General features: G+C 52.4%; 1 protein-coding gene across 14 annotated transcripts in view; it reads left to right on the plus strand.

Moving 5' to 3' along the window:
- Positions 1-20,865, plus strand: part of MSI2 (RNA-binding protein Musashi homolog 2-like) — a 437,683-nt gene that overhangs the window by 363,638 nt on the left and 53,180 nt on the right. For all 14 annotated transcript variants that reach the window (XR_002336815.1, XR_002336816.1, XM_021066173.1 and 11 more), the window contains 2 exon segments: positions 7,546-7,660; positions 18,998-19,072. Coding sequence is in view for 12 of the 14 variants with exons in the window: in XM_021066173.1 (XP_020921832.1) it covers positions 7,546-7,660; positions 18,998-19,072 (190 nt within the window). In the remaining 2 variants the exon portion in view is untranslated.

Below are 20,865 nucleotides of genomic sequence, written 5' to 3' on the forward strand. Positions count from 1 at the left end.
CTGCCAGGGCAGTGCCTGACTGAGATGTCAGGGAAACGGAGGCAGGCGGGGATGGGCCAGAGACCTCCCCTCACTCACTTGCCGGTCTGGCCAGGCCGAGGGTCCTCTCCGTGTCTGCGGAGGGCAGGAGAGCTGGCGCTGGTGAGACGTGGCTGTGGCAGGAGAGCCAACGCCCTTCCCCGCTGGAGTCAAGGGCTGCGGCTCCCCGGGGCAGCTGCCAGGATTTCAGGGTGTGCTGGCTGCCCCCGCCTGTGATCGTTGGACAGAGGCCCCTCATCGTCACTTGGCAGCAGCCGCACAGTCTCCAGCACGTTCTGTAGCCGCTTCCAGGCACTGTGCACGGGGCGGGACGGTCTTTGGCTCGGTCTCGCTCTGCACGTTCCTCCAGGGCGAGCACCCCACAGAGGGTCCGCCCTCCTGGAGTCTCGGGAAAGGCTTGCAACTGGCAGAGAGGGCAGGAGAGCACAGCAGGCAGGAGGAAGAAAGGCTGGGATGGGAGCTGCCGCTGTGGGGAGCTGTGTGTGGTTTCTGGGGTGCAGCCCACCCCTCCTGCCTCCCTGGAGAGACTGCGGAGCAGCTGGCTCGAGGCAGGACCCCGGGATCGTTACACTGGGGTGCCATCCCCTCTTCCGCTCAGAGCCTAAGGACCGGAGGAGAGGTCAGCTCGGGGCCTCCGAGAAGGCGTTGCTGGCCTGGAGCCCCCCAGAACCTGGCTGGGGCCGGGGTGCAGCTTGAGGCCGAGGAGGTGCTGGTGGTCAGGCATCTGTGTGTCTTTCAGGAAGCTCCACAGAAGGACGGTGCCCACAGCAGAAACCGTGCCCCTGAGCGCTCCCTTGCCCCGAGAAGCCTGCCCTACAGCTGTTCCCTCCCCCTCCTGCCAGCCAGATGGGCCAGGCTTATCTCCCTGGGCAGCAGTGGACTTTTACCCTTTGCAAAAGGCCCCTCTCTCCCTCCAGGAGTCAGTCGTTCCTCACATGACCTGTGTGGGGGGGAGAAGTGAAGGCTGCAAACACTGGCCTCTTCAGGCCACACAGAGCATCCTTGTCCTGGGTGGTAGGTCAAGGCCACCGGTATAGGGCTTGGGTTTCCCCACACCGAGGCCAGGCCAGGCTTCCCTCCCCGCCCCGGGGCACGTGCTGACTAGGGCTGTTTGTGTGGAGACCAAGGAAGAACAAAAGCCCTTTTTACTTTCCAGACCTTGGCGTCCTCCTCAGACTCCAGCCTCTTCCAAAAGGTACCCATCAGGGAGCTCGACTCAGCAAGGGCTGAAGGCTAGCTGGGCAAGGGCGGCCTCTCAGAGCAGCAGCAGGGAAGCTGTCCCCACAGAGGTCTCAGCACCATCTGCAATGCCAGTGCCCGTTCTCCCTTAGAGACAGGATGGCACGGGACCTGCGGCCGTGGCTGGGCCAGGGCACCAGGCAGGCATGGGTTCAAACCCAGCCCCACCACTCATGGTTCTGCAGCCACTGGCACCGTGTGTCACATCCCGGGCCTCGGCTTCCTGTTCTGTAAGGTGGCCGCGTAGCTGTAAAGGGCATCATTGGGTCCTCTGGCAAAATAGGAGCATGGAAGGCAGATTAGATAGAAGTGTTTTAGAAACGTTAACATCCCGGAGTCGCTAACTGTACTGTGCGTATTACTATGTGAAAAATGTCATTATGATTAGGCAATGCCTGGTGTATTGTCCGCAGCCTATTCTCAGATGGTTCAGGAAAAAAAATACCTAGAGACAGAGACAAAGTGTGCAAATGAGAAAGCAGATGCCACAAAATGTTCACAGCAGGTGACTCTGGGTCAAGGGTTTGCAGCGTTCCTCGTGCTGTCCTTGCATCTTTTCTATATGTTTGGAGTTATTTCTAAAGTTAGGGTCCTGGGAGTTCCCTTCCTGGCTCAACCCGTTAAGAAACCTGACTAAGATCCATGAGGATGCGGATTCGATCCCTGGCCTCGCTCAGTGGGTTAAGGATCTGGTGTTGCTATGAGCTGTGGTGTAGGTCGCATGTGCGGCTTGGATCCCACATTGCTGTGGCTGTGGTGTAGGCCAGCGGCTGTAGTCCCGATTCGACCCCTCGCCTGGGAACTTCCATATGCCTCAGGTGCGGCCCTAAAAAAGCAAAATAAGTAAATAAATAAGGTTAGGGTCCCGCTGTCCTGTCTGCTCCCTGCTCTCTGTAGATCACACACAGTGGTTAGTCTCCAAAGGTGGCCCTGTGGCCAGCATTCACGCTCTCGCGTGTTCCCCTCCCACACCAAATCCAGGCTGGCCCAGTGTACCCAGCAGAAGGCGATGGAAGTGACGGTGTGCCTCCAGAGGCTGGTTATGGGAAGCTGGGCAGCTTTTTTTTTTTTTTGTCTTTTTGCCTTTTCTAGGGCCACACCCTTGGCATATGGAGGTTTCCAGGCTAGGGGTCTAATCAGAGCTGTAGCCGCTGGTCTACACCAGAGCCACAGCAGTGCGGGATCCGAGCCGCATCTGAGACCTACACCACAGCTCACGGCAACTCCAGATCCTTAACCCACTGAGCAAGGGCAGGGATCGAACCTGCAACCTCATGGTTCCTCATCGGATTCGTTAACCACTGCGCCACGACGGGAACTTCTGCCTGGGTTCCCTGGGACACCCTCTCTTGGGACTCATCCCCACGCTGGGAGAAAACCAATGTCACAAAACCACGATGGATGGTCCGGGCCGAAATAGCGTCCGCCACCTGCCGGGTGAGGGAAGAAGGCTTCGTGGGCCTCCTCCAAGGCAGGCTTCCTCTGGCTCCTGCCCCAGCCACCGTCTGACCGCAGCTACATGGGCGACCACAAGCCAGAGCCCCGCTGGGCCTGGTCAGCCCTCAGACGAGCAGGAAAGATGATGGGTTGTCGCTCGGAGCCACCAAGTTCCGGGGAGTTTGTTGCATAGCTGCAGAAAAGTGAGCCAGAGGACCACATCACGGAGCTGCAGAGAGGGGCTGCTGTTGTCCCTGCCACCTAACCCCCTGCCCCGCACCCCCCCCACCGCCCCCTGTTGTGATTCTAACCACAGCTCTGGTGCCATGCTGAGTTCTCTGGTTTGCCCAGGACCCAGCGGGGGGATGCAGGGGTTGGGGGGGCTCCATGGTGGGCTGACTCAAGAGGCTGCAGAGGCCAGCAGCCCAGAAGTGACAAGGGGCAGGTTGAAGGATGTGACAGATTAGCAGAACCTGCTCTTCCCACAGCGGGCAGCCTCTGAGGCAGGGCCCTGTCTTGGGTGTGTCTGCTCCCCCACCCCCTGCCCCCACCTGGGGCTTACTAGGTGCATTCCGTTCTTCAGCACCGTGGCATTAAGTAGACTGGGTCTCCTTGACCTTGACAAGCTTGTAAGTCAGTGCATGGTCTGCCCTGTGGAACATCTCCGAGAGACCAGGCAGTCGGGATGGACCCTCGTCCCTTCTGTGAGATCTCACAGTCCAATGGGAGAGACGAGGTTTCTGCCAGTCTGATGGGTAAAGAATATAGTTCCATCTTCGGCAAGCCCCTGGCCCCCTGCAAGGACGCAAAGATACAGGCAGAGAGCAGCTATGCTCTCTTCCCTTTTGTATGCTCTTCTCATCAGAGGAGGTGGCAGCTGAGAGGACAGGCCTCCCGGTCCCCAGAAATCTTTCGAGAAGCCTTCCGTGCAGGCCAGCCCAGGCCAGGCTCCCTAGTGCGATTGCCGCCTTTGCCTGTCACTCAAGTGCCCAGGACGAGCGGGAGGTCCCCCAGAGAGTGCGTGTGCCACGGCCCCTGGCCTCCGGGAGCACTCACCATTGACACGGTGTGGGTGGGGGGTGGGGGGGTGGTTGACAGAACCCGCACAGGGGGTGCTGCCCAAGACAGCACCGGCCCAGACAGAGCAGAACTCAGCGGAGCTGCCAGCCCTGTTCAGTAAGAGGAAGAGTAGGTGGGTTTGTTTAAAATACTCCCATTACAGTCAGTTAACCTTTATGTTTCCTAAATGAAAATTGTATAAACCTGAAATTTTCGTTGATCAGGTTGCCTAGAAACAGGCAGCAGGTTTTCATAAGACAGTGCAGTAGATTGTCACCGATAGGGCTATTAGCAAGTGAGCTGGTGACTGCATTATTCCAGATCCCGGTGTTGGCGTTCCATAATTGTCTGTCTGCCTCTGCGGATCACACCCCTCTCTCCAGGCTCGGGCAGGCTCTTTGCAAATGAGGGCCTCTGAGTCCCAGGGATGGGATGGGGGCGTTCAGGAGCACATCGTCACCCCGGCTTACGAGCGAAATCGAAAAGGCCCAGGTCTGATGAATTTAGGTCATTTGCATCACCTCTCCTCCCTGACTTACAGTAATAAGGCCCAAAGCAGACGATGTGGGGGATAAACAAGAGCGACAGAATGCACAATGGAAATAAAGAACAAAGTCACCCTGAGGTTCCCGTCGTGGCGCAGTGGAAACAAATCCGACTAGGAACCATGAGGTAGCGGGTTCGATCCCCGGCCTCACTCACTGGGTTAAGGATCTGGCGTTGCCATGAGCTGTGGTGGAGGCCAGTAGCTGTAGCTCTGATTCAACCCCCAGCCTGGGAACCTCCATATGCAGCCCTAAAAAGCCAACAAAGTCACTCTAAGACAACTTTGGTATGATTGCTTTAAGATTTTTCCCCTGTAAGATAAAAATATTTTTTTTTTTTGGCTGCACCCTCACAGCATGGGGAAGTTCCCAGGCCAGAGATCAAACCCAAGCCATGGCAGTGATGATGCCGAATCCTTAATCACTAGGCCACCAGGAAACTCCTAAGTACTTATTCATTGTCCAGAAGCCCCCCTCTTGCAATTAGTTTGCCCAGGACTAAGGGTTTCCATTGTGTGTTACTGTAAGCTTGCTTCTCTGTATCTGCATAGCTTTCAGTCAGCTTGGATGAACCAAACTCCACCCTAACTCCCTATTCTTGGACATTTAAGGTATTTCCTTTCTTAAAGAAAAAAAAAATTACAGGGAGTTCCCATTGTGGCACAGCGGAAACAAATCCAACTAGTTTCCATGAGGATGCAGGTTCGATCCCTGGCCTCACTCAGTGGGTCAGGGATCCAGCATTGCCGTGAGCTGTGGTTATAGCTTGCAGATGCGGCTCGGATCCCTTGTTGGTGTGGCTGTGGCGGCTGCAGCTCTGATTTGACCCCTAGCCTGGGAACTTCCATATGCCGTGGATGTGGCCCTAAAAAGCAAAAAAAAAAAAAAAAAAAAAAAAAAATTATAAATATATATATTTAATTAAATATATATATTTAATTAATGCTCGTAGCCTCATTCTTACAGGATAAATTACAATAAGTGGGATTACCTCGTCATGGGATGTGTACACTTGTTGCTTTTGCTATTTCGTTGGGTTGCCCTCCAGAGAAATATATACCAGTTTCCCTCCTGCTCCCCATACTCTCAGAGACTTTGACATCAAATAATCCTTTCATCACGACCAGTCTGGTTGGCAAAAAATAGGTCTCGTTTGGGGATTCCTGCTTCTTTGGTAGCCATTTGTCAATTGCCTGTTCGTGTCCTTTATCTGTTTTTCTTTGGCAATGCCCATCTCTTTCCTCTTAATCTATAAAAATTCTTTGTATTGAATACATCAGTCGTAAATGGTGATGTATTCCGTCCACTTTTTCAAAGCATGTGTGGTCCTTGGTATCTTTGAAGAAAGAGAAGTTAACATTTTAAGGAATTAAAGCTTCCCCCTTGCCTTAAGCACTAAAATATTTTTTAATTGAAGTAGTTGGAATGAAAATATCTCCAGAATGGATATAGCCCATGTATGTCCCTTTCAAACAAAGGATATTGCCCACAGTTTAATTTTTGCCTTCATCTCTCAAACATGCCATGAGCAATAGTAATTTTCTGTGTGGTAGTGACATCCCCAGCAGATGTTGAGCTGTATGGAGTTTTGTGGGTTTTGTTTTTGTTTGATTGTTTTTTAGGGCTCCACCTGCAGCCTATGGAAGTTCCCAGGCTAGGGGTCAAATGAGAGCTGCAGCTGCCGGCCTACACCACAGCCACAGCCAGATCCAAGCCTCATCTGTGACCTACACCACAGCTCATGGCAGCGCCAGATCCCTGACCACTGAGCAAGGCCAGGGATCGAACCCCCCTCCTCATAGATGCTAGTCGGTTTGTTTCTGCTGCACCACAACAGGAACTCTGAGCTATGTGGAGTCTTGACTCCTATTCCATGTGGCCTCAGACTGCTTTTTAAAGAAGATACCCGATTCTCGGAGTTCCCATTGTGGCTCAGAAGGTTAAGAACCTGACTAGTATCCATGAGGATGTGGGTTCAATCCCTGGCCTTGCTCAGTGGGTTAAGGATCCAGTGTTGCCACAAGCTGTGGTGTAGGTCACAGGTGCCGCTTGGATCTGGCGCTGCTGTGGCTGTGACGTGGGCTGGCAGTTGCAGCTCCGATTCGACCCCTAACCTGGGAACTTCCAGAGGCCACAAGTAAGGCCCTAAAAAGGAAATTAAAAAAAAAAAGAAAAAAGAAAAGAAAAACCTGATGCATGTCTTTCCCCCCATCAGGCCTTCATGCTATAGTTTTTGCTGCTTTAAGCACTCCTGCCTTGCCCTTCATCATCCCAGCCTCATCAGCAGTGGGATTGGTTACCAGCTACCAATACGTGTTAGGTCTGTCTGTAAACGAAAATAAAGCGCTGAGCAAGAGCCTAAGGAATACTAGTAAAAACAGCGTAGGAACTTCAGCAAGCAACAATTTCACTTCCTTCTTGGGGTTTGTGTTCTGTATCCTTAAGGTTGTTATAGAAATGACTCCTGGATGTGAGCAGAATAGGATTAAGAAATTTTGGAGGCAGAGGGGGAACCAGAAAGGCAAGATTAGCAACCCCTTGAAGACGTCGCTGCAAAGTGAGGAACCAGTAATCCATGCTTAATCGTATTACTTTCCCAAGGAGTGTGGCTGGGGCAGTCTTAGGGAGATGGTGGCATTGCTGACCTAGAAATTTAAAAAATCCAGCTTCCGGGCCTGCACTGCTGGGATGTGGCTTAGCGCGGGTTACCCAAGCCTTCTGATGCCCAGTTTTCTCATCTGAAATGGAGCCTGTCTGTTTAAGAAGAGATAGGATCAGATGGCCTTGACCTGAAGCATCTCTGACCTGATGGAGCCTGAGAGGAATGCATATACGTGTCAAGGGCCAAATGATCATGACAAATTATTACTGTCTCTGTCATTATTCACAGACGCATCCCGGGACCATTGTCCGCTTCCTCCCCTCTCCTGCCTTCCGCGCCGGTTTCATTTTGCGCTCCAGCCGAATACCCGTGCATCTTCAGCCGATGTCCTTGCCGCCTCTCCAAACCCCATCTCATCCTTGTAGGTTTTTCTGAAGCAGGATTTGCACAAGTGGTGTGTTTTCTTAAATATTTATTTTGCAGGCCATTTACGCGGCACGGCTATTTTTACAGCGAGTAAGGAGCAAGGCTAAAAATAACTTAGCTGGTAACCAGATCAGTTCTGCATTTGACATTTACATGGAATTCATTTGCATCTCATTTGTTCGCCTTTCTGTTTAACAGGTAGAATGTAAGAAAGCTCAGCCGAAGGAAGTCATGTTCCCACCTGGGACAAGAGGCCGGGCCCGGGGACTGCCTTACACCATGGATGCGTTCATGCTTGGCATGGGGATGCTGGGTGAGTCTGGACCGAACCCTGGGGACCAGGTCACCTTCCAGCTGGGCAAACTGCTTCACCTGCCTGAGCCTCAGTTTCCCCATTTGTAAAGGAGGATGATAATCTTTCTTGAAAGACAGTTGTGACCATTAAATGAGCAGAGATAGCTAGCTAGATGGATGGATGGATGGATAGACAGACAGACAGACAGATAGATAGATAGGCGGGCATCTTGTCCATGCCTGGCTCATACGAGGTATTTTTTATCCTTTCCGCTCCCGTTTTCTTTTCTTTCTTTCTTTTTTCTTTTAGCTGTGCCCATGGCATATGCAAGTTCCTGAGCCACAGCAATGACCCAAGCCCCTGCAGTGACAACACCGGATCCCCAACCCACTGAGCCACCAGGGAACTCCTCCACTCTCCTTTTCCAAAGAAGGAAAAGTTACAGTCTTTGCCTAAGCCCTCCCTCCCAGGAGTCCTTAAAGACCTAAGGACTCCTGGCTGTCTTCCCTTGGGTGAGCTGAAGCTACATTTTCTAAAACTTGCAAGAGGAGGGGATGTAGTAAGGTGGCCGATAATCCTGTCTCTTTCAATGATTAACATTTTTCTCTTGGGATATCAAAATTTGCATTTAAATGGATGTCTTAAATAACCTGTTTTATTCTTTATTTGCCAAAAAAAAAAAAAATGATGAAAGACAAAGTGTGTTTGTTCCGACGAAAAATGATCTCTCCTGGCTTTTAGAGCAATTGAGTTGCATATTATGCCCCTTCCTTAAAGGTATCTCTGTCCGTCCTGCGTAGATAATTGAAAATCTTGCTGCTTAAATGGCATGAAAGATGGAGAAAGCAGTGGAGAAGCGTAATGGTGTGGGTCGCAACAATAATTAGAAATTTCAAGGCGAGAGAACGGTATTTTAGTGCAAGTTATTGTGTGTCGGGAAAATACTAATTAAATGGGATAAATGGTAGTTAATGGTAAAATTCCATTCAGGCACACGGTCTGTCTCATTTTAATGGGTTTCATTTGATTTGGCTAAGAGTCCCTCTTCTATATTGTTTGATAAGCTCTTTATGTATTTTCAAATTTGCTGCTGTTTAAATCATTCCTGGCTCAGTTTTAAATTTATAGAACTTCTCTTGGCTGTATAAATTATTTAAAAGAATCGTATCTATTTGTCTGAGGAAATAACAAGGGAGGTAACGTTATTTTAACAAACTTTAAAAAATGGAGATGCCATGAGAATACTCAGAACAGCTGGGATGTTAATTCTTAACTTTCTCGCTCTAGCAGAGATTCAAGGAAATTCCTTATTATAATGATTTAAAAATTGGCCAAATGATTCAACACTTATCTGGAAGAAGAAACACGTGAGAATAAATAAGAAAAAAACTTTAAAAGAGAAATGAGAGAGCTCCCAAGTAGCCTGGAAGTTAGGGATCTGGTGTTGTCACTGCTGTGGCTTGGGTTCGATCCATGGCCCAGGAACTTCCGCATGCCGAGGGCACAGCCAAAAAATAAGTAACTTTTTTAAATTAAAAAATAAAAAGAGAAATGAGAAATAAAAGAGCATTTGACCAAATATCAGAACATACTGCAAAGCTACAGTAATTAAAATAGTGTGGCATATAGGAAAGCACCTGTTGATAGGAAAGGTTGAAGAGCCTAAACTACATGTATTTCTATGTACGAGTTTAATTACTATGAAGAAATTATTGTTTTAATTAGAATTGTTTCTTGGTTGACTAGAGACATTCTTGCTCTAAAAAATAATTGTATGTGGTCTTCCATTGTATACCAAAAGAAACTCCAAATGGATTAATAGCGTCACATTTTAAAATCAAACCTTAAAGGAGTTGAACCCATTATCTCCTGCTGGTCCCACCTCCACCAAGGCAGGCTGTGTAGACCACGGGAAAGAACTCAGGACTTCAGTCTTGAGGTTTAAATGGTGAATATCAACTCCTTAGAGCATCACATGGGAGACTTTTGAGGATCTCTTCCGGAAGTGCCCCCCCCCCCTTCTGCGTCTCACTGGATAGCCTTTCCATGCTAGGAAGAGTGAACTGGTTTTCTTCCTGGGAAAACAGAGGTGTGGCGCAAAGCCCGCTCACTCTTGTCAGTTGCCAAAGAGCAAAGGTGTGGCCGCTACGTCCTCCCCAGATGCCAAGCGCAGGCCTGGGGCTGCACACACAGGCCTGGGGCTGCACAGACCAGTGATTTCATAATGGGAGCCAAGGCAGGGGCCTTGTTGACTGCAGGAGGCATGTAACAGCAAACAGTCCTAGAGCAGCTACTGCGTGCCTGGCCCAGGACCAGCTCTGGGTGACAGTGCTTAACTGTCATGTGGCCCCTACCCGCCTTAACTGTCTAGTGAAAGAAATGCCATTCAACCGCTCATCACGCAGATAGGTAATTAATCATAATAGAAGGATGAGGTGCGTTCCGGGCCTGTATAAGGAATGGTAACGAGTCTGAGCCATCAGGGAACCCCTCCCTGAGGAGGTGACATCTCAGCTAGGATGAGAAGGGATAGCAAGCCTGGAGCCATGCAGACAGAAGGAATAGCTCGGAGTGCAAGGGTGCTGGGGGCTGATAAGCCTGCTGGTGGGATGGGTCCCTGCTGTGTGGGGAGAGGTGGCAGGCCAAGTGGCTCACACACTGGCTTTGATCATGGCTGCTGGTGGGCAGACCCGTGTGGTCCCTGTGCTTCTCCAGACCCATCTGATTGGCTCCTGCTCGCCGAGGGATGGATATATAGTGAGTGCCAGGGGCTCACTCATCTGCCCCAACTTTGTTCTCTCAACATTTCAAGTTATGACTTCCCTGAGCTGCAGTAAAGAGGTAGTAATTGTTAGTTTAAAATGCCGTGCAGTTGGAATTCCCATCGTGGTGCAGTGGTTAACGAATCGGACTAGAAACCATGAGGTTGCAGGTTCGATCCCTGGCCTCGCTCAGTGGGTTAAGGATCCGGCGTTGCCATGAGCTGTGGTGTAGGTTGCAGGCGCGGCTCGGATCCTGCGTTGCTGTGGCTCTGGCGTAGGCCGGTGGCTATGGCTCCAATTAGACCCCTAGCCTGGGAACCTCCACATGCCTCGGGTGTAGCCCTAGAAAAGGCAAAAAGACAAAAAAAAAAAACAAACAAAAAAAAAACGTTGTGTGGTTGAGTCTATTCATTTGGTTTGGCCTTTTGCCCACTTAACTCTGGTTGAAGACTGCCACCGGGCAGAACCCCCAGACCCCAGCCAGGCCCCCTCAAGTCACAGAGGGACCCACCCCACCACCACCCCAGACAAGCAGAATACTCTTTGAGTGGAACTGATGGTGTGGGTCCCACCTCCACCAAGGCAGGCTGTGTAGACCACAGGAAAGAACTGAGGACTTCAGCATCAGGAGATCTGGACCTCGCGCCTGGTCAGCTGTGTGATTTGGGGCAAGTGACAGCCTCTCTGTTCTTCAGTTCCCCCATCCACAGGGATGGGGGATCCCACACCTCATGGAGTTGTTGAGAATATCTGAAGCCATAGCGGGCCCCCATTCAAGCCACCGTGGATGGTCACATGCACCTTGTGTACCATTCAGAAAGGAAACGCACTGTTAACTAAATGGCATTGTGAGCTAGATCCCACAGGATGTGAAAATGTGAAAGAAAAAAAAAAAGTGTGTCTTCCAATCAGCAAGATACAGGAGTACATAACTCAGACTGGAAGCTGTTGTTGGGAAGGTGCCGGGGGGTCCTCGGCAAAGTACCATCCGAGTAAGTGTTGGACACCCTTCCACCTGGGATTCCCTCTGCCAGTGACCGAGAACACAGCCAGACCTGCATCTCTGTGACTTGTGCTATGGCACCTGCAGCCACCTCCCTCAGTTTGGACCCCCGGCCAAAGGAGGTAGATTCCCTTTAAACTTCTGATCGGTGTGCTAGACTCCAGCCTCTGGCCCTCGCGAATTCCCTGCTACTCCAGATGCTTGTTGAGACCAGGCCTCCTGAGGGGCCCAAAAATGTGCCCCCTCCTTGCCCCATAAGGAACCAGCTCAGCCTGAGGTCCAGGCAGAAGGGGCATCAGATCAGCTCCCATGGAACAAACTCAACTCCCAGTCTCATTAGCCTGTTGCCTCCCCAGCCAGGCTGAGGTCTCCACGAGCAGTCTCAGATGCTCGCCAGAAACTCCCAGGGCTACTTCCATTTTGCCCCTTGGCATAGTGTGGTGCCCTGGGCCTCTGGACTCTTGGGCAAGGAGAGCGCCATCTGCCGCGCTCTGCCTGGAGCCCTTGCTTCTTCCCACTGAAGCGATGGCACTGGGGGAGTCTGGCCCTTTGGTAGGATGGCCTGACCTGACCCCATCACTCACGTGGGTCACCACCTCCGTGGTGCATGAGGCCTGTATCTCAGTCCTAGAACCACTACCATCACCACCACTACCAACTTGGCTGATGAACTTGGCTCACACAGAAGGATGTTTAGGGGTTTTTCGGTTTTTTTTTTTTGTTTTTTTGGTTTTTTTTTTTTTTTTTTTGCCGCACCCATAGCATATGGAAGTTCCCAGGTGAGGGGTCAAATCAGAACTACAGTTGCCAGCCTACGCCACAGCCACAGCAATACCAGATCCAAGCCTCATCTGAGACCTAGACCACGGCTCACGGCAACACCACATCCTTATCCCAGTGAGCGAGGCCAAGATCAAACTTGCGTCCTCACAGACACTATGTTGGGTTCTTAACCCACTGCACCATAGGGGAACTCCTGTTTTTGTTTTGTGTTTTTTTAAGTTCATTCATGAGATGAGGTTTCAATGATCTAAACTTTTGTTGTTGACAGTGCAGAAAAATATAGAACACTGGTAGGGATTTTTAAAAGCGAGACTAAAAACCGTTAAAGCTTTTAAATCCATTCATTCAGCAAAGATGTCTAAGTGTCTGTTAAGTACCAGGCATTGTTCTAGATGCTGAGGATGCGGCAGGGAAGGAAGTCTGTGGTTACCAGAGAGCTGCTGTTCTAGTGAGACCGCAGACACTCTGGCCTGTAAATGACTTGGAAACCGTGAAACTCATTTTCAGATGCCCTTTCAGATTTTCTCCAGACTTTGGGAGGTCTCATCCAAGGGAGGCTGATGGGCGTGTTGTCGCACAATTATTCTTTCTTTCTTTATTTGTATTTTATTTTATTTTATTGACTTTTTAGGCCTGCATCCACGGCATATAGAGGTTCCCAGGCTTGGGGTCTAATCAGAGCTGGTTGCTGCCAGCCTACGCCACAGCCACAGCAACGCCAGATCCGAGCCGCATCTGCGACCTACACTACAGCTCACAGCAATGCCAGATCCTTAACCCACTGAGGAAGCCAAGGATCGAACCCACAACCTCATGCTTCCTAGAAGGGTTCGTTTCCACTGCACCACAACAGGAACTCCAGATATTCCTTCCTGATCTCTCTTGATGTGGTGGCACACGTCCTTGGAAGGAAATCTACAGCTGTTTTGGTTTCAGCTTTCCTAGGCTTTGTCAGAATCATGGAACAGTCAGCCTAGACTAGAGGGAACTCTTTTAAAAAAAATGCAGGAGATGGAGTTCCTGTCATGGGTTAGCTGAAACGAATCCGACTAGGAACCACGAGGTTTCAGGTTCGGTCCCTGGCCTCATTCAGTGGGTTAAGGATCCGGCGTTGCCGTGAGCTGCTGTGGTGTAGGTTGCAGATGCAGCTCGGATCTGGCGTTGCTGTGGCTGTGGCATAGGCTGGCAGCTGTAGCTCCGATTCGACCCCTAGCCTGGGAGCCTCCATATGCTATGGGTGCGGCCCTTAAAAGACAAAAAGGAAAAAAAAAAAAAGACAGAAGAAAATGCAGGAGAGGGAGTTCCCATTGTGGCGCAGCAGAAGCAAATCAGACTAGGAACCATGAGGATGTGGGTCTGATCCCTGGTCTTGCTTGGTGGGTCAAGGATCTGGAGTTGCTGTGAGCCATGGTGCAAGTTGCAGACTCGGCTTGGATCCTGTGTTGCCGTGGCTGTGGTGGAGGCCGGCAGCTGCAGCTTGGATTCGACCCCTAGCCTGGGAACCTCAGGTGCAGCCCTAAAATGCAAAAATAAATAAATAAATAAAAGGAAGAAAGGAAGGAAGAAAAGAAAAGAAAATGCAGGAGAGAAGAGAAGGGGGCATCCTTAGGCCAAGTCTCTCTGCCATTGACCTGGACAAAACCAAAATGAACAAAGACCCTTAGGAAGGGTATTTTTGCAGCCCTGACTTCGTTTACCACCTTGCAGCAGCCACGAGCTGCCCGACGTGAGCCAGCCCCGTGTACTAGGATCTCTTTGGTTTTTCTGTAATGAAAGTGGACTAAATAAAAGCTAACGTGATTCTCGTTGATCTGTCTGGTGCCTCTTGGCCTTCTCTGCCCTCAGCCACATAATCCTGCTGCCTCTGTCTTGACCTCGCTGGGCACACATTACGAAACATGTTTGATACCAGTGGTAGAGAAATACCTCGTGGCTGAGGCCTTGAAGAAAAGCTTCCCCCTGAAGGCCGAGAGGTAGGAGACACTCTCGACCAGCTGAAGAAAGCCAGAAGCATTCTTCCCAGCACGCGAGCTGAGCAAGCCTGACCCGGCGTGCCCGACATTAAGCCCCACGGAAAGGAAAGCAAAATAATTTTGTTTTATTTTATTTTTTGGTCTGGAAGGGATGAGGAACTGTAAGCTGCTGGCATTCACTGCTCAAAAGAAGATTGGCTGGACCATACAGCCGCATGCCTAGACTCCTTTGTAATTTCAACTGGGATTTGTCTTGCCCAAAAATATCTGTTGAGGTCATTCCCAAGGAGGTCTCCATTTGTTCAGCTGTTTCCTGGTACACAGAGGAAACTCGGAATTTTCCTTCTAGAGCAGCACAGTCCACGAGAACTTTCTGTGATGAGGGAAAGATCCCATATCTGCACCGCCGAAGATGGTAGCCGCTGGCTTCACATGGCTGTTGAGCATTTGAGATGTTGGGAGTTCCTCTCGTGGCGTAGCAGGTTAAGAACCCAGCATCGTGTCCATGAGGATTCAAGTTTGATCTCTGGCCTTGCTCAGGGGGTTAAGGATCTGGCATGGCTATGGCTGTGGCTTGCGGCCGCAGCTCCAATGTGACCCCTAGCCATGGGACCTTCCATACCCCAGGCACGTCTGTATGCTCCAGGTGCAGCTGTGAGAAAAAAAAAAAAAAAAAAAAAAAAAAGATATGGCTCATGCATCTGAAGAACGAAGTTTTCTTTTCATAGAATTTCAATTAAATTGTAATGAGAGAGCAGTGAGAGAGCATAGGAGCCCCTGCAACTATGGATGATCCTGGGGGCCGAGCATCCTTGTCTATTTTGGCCCAGAAAGGGCTCTTGGCACTTGCATTGCATCTGTATGCAGACCTCACGGAGCCGCCGTGGTGCCCCAGGCAACACCACGCAGCAGATGTGTCACACGCTGGCAGCTCCCTGGATAAACAGCCCTTGTCTCTTGTCTCTTTCAAGTGGGGTGCCTGGTGGGAGCAGTTTTCCATGACTCCGAGCAGCTCAGTAACAGAGCCCGGAAGGCAGTGAGTCATATGCCCACCTAAAATGCAGACCGGGGTTGTCCCAGGGTCAGAACAAAGATCTAGAACCATGATTCTGAGAACCCTGCCAGCTTCCCAAAAAGGGGGCCCCCAAAAGGAGCTCACTGGCACATTCAGATTCTCTTGTTGCTTCGGATTCCCCACTCCCCACACAGTGGAAAGTCTGTCTAAGAAAGGTGGTCATCTAAGCAGAAGGCTTGGGTTTTTTCTTTAGTGACAAGAGATAATTACTGTGGGATTGATCAGACATCCAGAGTACTGGAGCAAATAAATTGTGCAGTGGCCAGTGCGGGAGGGGCCCGGCTGCTAATGGAAGTGGTGGCTGGGTCATCTCACCGTAATATGGCTTGATGGAGCGTCCGCCTGGGTCTGCTGTAATGTGCTATTGATATGCAGCCAGCCAATTTCCCCCCGTGCGGCTGGGGCTGTGAGCCGCTCGAGCAGAGCTGGGCTGCACAGCAGTAAATGAAGAGGAAAATTGAAGTAATGTTGTATTATAAATTTATGATTTCATCGGCCTGCCCCAGAGGATGTTCGAGTGGGGGGCGAAGAGAAGATCCCCCCCCCCCCGCCCCAGAGGCAGATGCCAAATTCTCATCTTTGTGGCACCGGAGACAATACTGACATGTCTGGGAAGACGGGGGTGAGGCCCCACGTTGGGGTGAACTTGACCGTGCTTGTCTCTCTTCCTGTTGAAGACCTTCGGGTGTGCCTAGGAAGAGAGTAGATGCGATGGAACCACACGGGTTGCCCGAATCAGGGGAGGGCAGGGCGTTCCACCACCCTCCACCCCACCCACCTGAGGGAGGCTCGAAGGTGACACATGGCCTTACGGTTTTGCTGTCCTATTAACACTAAAATATTTAAGAAGTGAGAGGCAAGGGAGTCATTTTTCATTAGGAAAGCCCCTAGGCAGCAGTGATTTGGCTGTTTGCATATAATCCGTTTATCGATATTGTTGAAATAATGGTAAGAAATCTAGCACTGAGCGATCTGATTTGATAGCAAGTGATTAATTGGTGGGAGAGTTGGGCTGGCCAGCCATGGAACAAAGACGGAGGAAGGAGCATATGTGTGTGTCCCCTTAAGGCACCTGCGTCCCAGTCTCTGCCCCTCGTCTTTGTCACTCTTTTTCCCTGTCCGGTGCCGGAGCTCAGCAGCTCACCGGGGTGTGTTCCTCCACCGTCAGGGCAAAGCTGCCAGGTTCCTCCTGGCTGGTCTGGGCAGCCTTCTGCCAACGAGGTACCAATGCTGGGGAAGAAAATTCATGGGGAAAGAAGCAAGCAGCGGGACCCTTTTGGGGTGTGAACAGGTCGACTGGCCAGGGAGTTGTGCCTGGAATTTGGAAAGGCTCCAGCTAAAGCAAGGGAAAGGAGCTGCAGCTGGTCTCCGCTGAGACCTGGGACCCATCAGTGCTGCAAGGGACCTGCAAGCTTTCTACAGATGGATGGCAAGACTCAGCCTCCCAGCAGAAAAGGGAGAACCCCAACAGCATTGCTTTAGGCCAAAGGCAGGTCTGGAACCCGTCTCCTGATGTCCATCAAGCAAGCTTCTGTCCTAGGTCTGGTGACAGGTCATCTTTCAAGGCAGAAGCTATGACACCAGCAAGCACAGGGGGGTGAGGGAGGGTCCTGTTTCTGGACCCCCAGAGGCATAAGAGCTCCATGAACAGGCAGCAGGAAGACCAGCAGACTCTTAACTCATGCTGCCAGGGTGCACCCAGGCTGGAATTCAGTGAATGATCCTGGTCTTCGACCTTGACCTGCAGGGTCAAACAGCGCTTGTAACATGTACGAAGCTACCTTGCACGTGGATGATGAGACCACAGAGCCTGTGTTGAGGGTGTTTTAAGTTGCTCTATGGAACCACAGGGATACATGTGGAAAGCTGCCACCACTGGCCTTGTGGCAGGAGGGTGTGAAGACTGTCCTGAACTCAGCCATCAGCATTTTGGTGACAGAGCAATAAATAGAAAAAAACTTAGCTGCTGTACATGGCAAAGGAGAGGCTCAAGGGGACTTGGACAATGCATAGAACTGCCGGGAAAGCTGAGGGACAGGCAGGAACCGGGGAGCTGGGTGGTCGGCCACAGCCCCACCAAGGGATAACCCAGGAATGACCTGGTCAGGGGGCCCTGTCACCACCAGTGGACCTTGGGCTCTGCTGCTGATGCCAGAATAGATTCTGATCCCCCCTCCTCCTCTGGCCCCAGATGCGGACCGTGAGGAAGACTTCCATGGCCCAGCGCAAGTTCACGGTCTGCTTCTGGCTGCCAAGCTCAGCAAGAGCGGGAGGGAGGTCCTTCCACTCCCGTGATGGGAGGCAGGCAGGCCTCTCTCTCCGAGACTCAGACCCGGAGAAGGGGGTGCAGGTGCTGGGCAGCGGAGAACCACCACAGGCGCCCAGCTCAGAGGTCAGAGCAGAAGTAGGGCTGGTGCTGGTGGTGCTGGTCGGGTGGCCAGGCTGGTACTTTAAGAGCGTGAATGGAGGAGTTCCTGTTGTGGCTCAGTGGTTAACGAATCTGACTAGGAACCATGAGGTTGCAGGTTTGATCCCTGGCCTTGCTCAGTGGGTTAAGGATCCGGAATTGCTGTGAGCTGTGGTGTAGGTCGCAGACACAGCTCGGATCCCGCGTTGCTGTGGCCCTGGTGTAGGCCAGCAGCTACAGCTCCAATGGGACCCTAGGCTGGGAACCTCCACATGCTTCGGGAGCAGCCCAAGAAATGGCAAAAAAAAAAAAAAAAAGCGTGAATGGACTGGGATCCCTGAAGACTGAGTGGAGGGAGGCAGAGTGAGCCTGGCGGAACAGGAGTAGCCATGGGTCTCCGATGGCTGATGGACTTTCAGTCCAGGAAGCCTATGCCAGACTTCTTTGTAGCCTGACTCAGGAGACGGAGACCCAAAGAGTGAGGTTTGCGTGGGCACGAGGAAGGGTGGAGCTGCACCAGCATCTCATGGGGGGGTTGGGGGGTGGGGGGTGGTAACAGATCAGCCAAGACCACAACTGCCCCAGAGCTTGACAGGACTTTCCTGCACCCCAGGCCCAGTCCAGCCGCGGTTTCCACAATCACCCCTCCGTGAGCCCATCCCCCCCAGAGTATCTGTGGGGCAGGTGCCTGGAAGGAAATGTGCTCTCTGGGAAATGCCTGTCTTTGAGGCCTGAGGCTTTGGGTTCATGCTGTGGTCACGTTGGGGACAACCAACACTGCACTGTTCTCCCAGGGCCTGGGGAAGGTACCATGGGCTGTCCCTGCTTGGATGTGGGCTCAGGTCCCCGCCACCTCAGCCACGGCTCCCTGGGCCCAGTGTTTTGCCGCGGCACGGGATCAGCCCCGAGTTTTTGCCCCTAAACGGTGACCTCCGTGTTACGCATGCTCTGCGGGTGCTGGCACTGCCGCCTGCCGCCTCGGGAGGAGGCGGTCCGGGACTTTAATCTCCTCCTGTCAGTAGCGCTTAAGGTAAAGTACATTCAGGGTAAGCTCTGCAAATGTCAGCGCCAGGCGCGGGCCCGGGGTCTGGGGCCAGCGCGTGGCATTTACTCTGCAGGTTCAAGAAAGTACGTGGGCTTTGGGGGAATCTCTGCCCAAATACGGGCTAATCACCAGCAGGCTGATGGCAGTGGCCCAACACGGGCGAGAGGTGACCCCGGCCCACGGGTAAAGACCCTCACGGGAGACCAATCACTTTGTGGAGGAAAATGACTCAGGCTGTTCCTCGCTCCCCCCACCCACCTAAGGCGCCTGCACTAACTGACTGTGGTCTTTTCTCTGTGTGTTCAAGGCTACCCCAACTTCGTGGCGACCTATGGCCGCGGCTACCCCGGATTTGCTCCTAGCTATGGCTATCAGTTCCCAGGTGAGTAGCTTTGTCTCCTGGGGCTTTGGGGACACGGGGCATGGGCTGCATGCAGTGGGGGGCGGGGGGCGCTAACGAGATCCGGCTCCTATGTACATACACTCGTGGCACGACCCACAGGTGCTGCGTTTCAGATCCCCTTGCCTCTGCGTCCAGGGTCAGGGTGCAGCCAGGTTCCAATTAACTGAAGCGTTTCACTGGCGCCGGTGGTTGAGAGCAGTTTATAGGGGGAAGGGGCAGACCAAGGCAGGAGCCCTCTGTCTGCTCACCCTCCCCTTTCTGAAGCCTCTTCCGGGTTCTCTCTCCTGGGGAGGGGACTGAACTCTGGGCGTGGAGTTTTCTCTGCCTCCCTGGCATCCTCCTCGTGCCTCGCTGTCTAGACCCCACCCTCTTTCTTCCCTTCCTCCTGCCCGGTGCCCTTCTCATTTGTGTGTTGGGTGTGCTGTTGGGTTGGGTCTGCTCTCCGTCCTGGGTGGGGGCACGTTAGAGTCTCCCTTCCCTCTGTGTGGGCATCAGAGACTCAAGGCAGAGCCCCCAGTGATGCCCACTCACACTCCCGCAGCCCGCAGGCCTGGCACCCCTGCCGGAGAGGCAGCAGGGGGGGTGGTCCTGCAGGAATGAAGGAGGGAGTGCCGAGGGAAACGGAGTTTCACGGGGCTGGCTTCTCCCTGGAGGGGGCCTGCTGACCTTTCCCAGAGAAGGAGCACTGCGAGAATATATTGGGATGTCTGTGTTCCAAGGACAGCTGGGGTTTTTAGAGAAGGCGATAGGAGCAGAGTCTGGTCCTGCTGGGTGCTGTGCTGTGGGAAGTGGCTCCATAGGGAGCTGGGCTTCCCCTCCTGTTGGTGGTCCTGCCAGACCCAGAGGCCTGAGCCACAAGGAGGCAAGGGGAGTGGGATGCGGTCCGGGGATGACGGTGTTCAGAGGGGGAGGGCGGGGCAGGGGCATAGGTGGGGCTCAGCCCGGCCGGTGCCTCAGACTGAGCTTCAGGTGGGGAAGTGTGTGTCGGGGGCAGTCAGGAGGCATTTGGGACACTCTAGGGGGACAGATCCTCGAGCAGCACCAGAAGCCCTAGGCTCCTGTCCTGGCTGCTCATGGCCACAGGCAGGTCACCCAGCATCTCTGGATGTCTCGTCTGTTTTCTGTCAACAAGGGGTCTGGGCAGGATGGTTGTGCACCTTTCTGATGGGGAGGGGGAGAGGAAGGAGGATGGCCACGCAGTACCAGGAGCTCAGGTACAGGCGGGGCATCAGCAGGCATCCTCGGCCACCCCAGGGGAGCCCTCCCCATGGCATCTCTGCAGTACGCGGCTGTTCCCTCGAACTGGGACACCAGGCACCACAATCAGAGATGCCAGCGCTGGGTCAGGCATTGTTTGCACCTCTGCTAAATGTTCTCATCTACAGATGGGGACCCTGAGGCCTGGAGCGGTACAAACCCTGTTCAGGGGGTCGCAACCAGAAGGGGCAGGGCCTAGATTCGGACCCAGGTGGTCGGGGTCTTCACGCCACACACACCCCATCAGCTCTCTAGCATCCGTCTGTCCGGGTACGATCACACCAGCCAACAGGCAGCTGCTGAAATTTAAACTGTAAATTAAGTAAAATGGAAAATTCAGTTCCTTGACCACAGCAGCCACATTTCAGTCACTCGGCAGCCACGTGCGCCAGCGGCTGCTGCCCACACAGACCATAAAGCGTTTCCATCACCACGTAGAGTTCTGTTGGATGGCGCTGTTTCACAGCATAAAGGAAGGGGTGTACTCTGATGAGGGGCGCTTGGTCCCCACATGG

This window comes from Sus scrofa, chromosome 12, assembly GCF_000003025.6.
Source record: "Sus scrofa isolate TJ Tabasco breed Duroc chromosome 12, Sscrofa11.1, whole genome shotgun sequence".
Classification (NCBI taxonomy): domain Eukaryota; kingdom Metazoa; phylum Chordata; class Mammalia; order Artiodactyla; family Suidae; genus Sus; species Sus scrofa.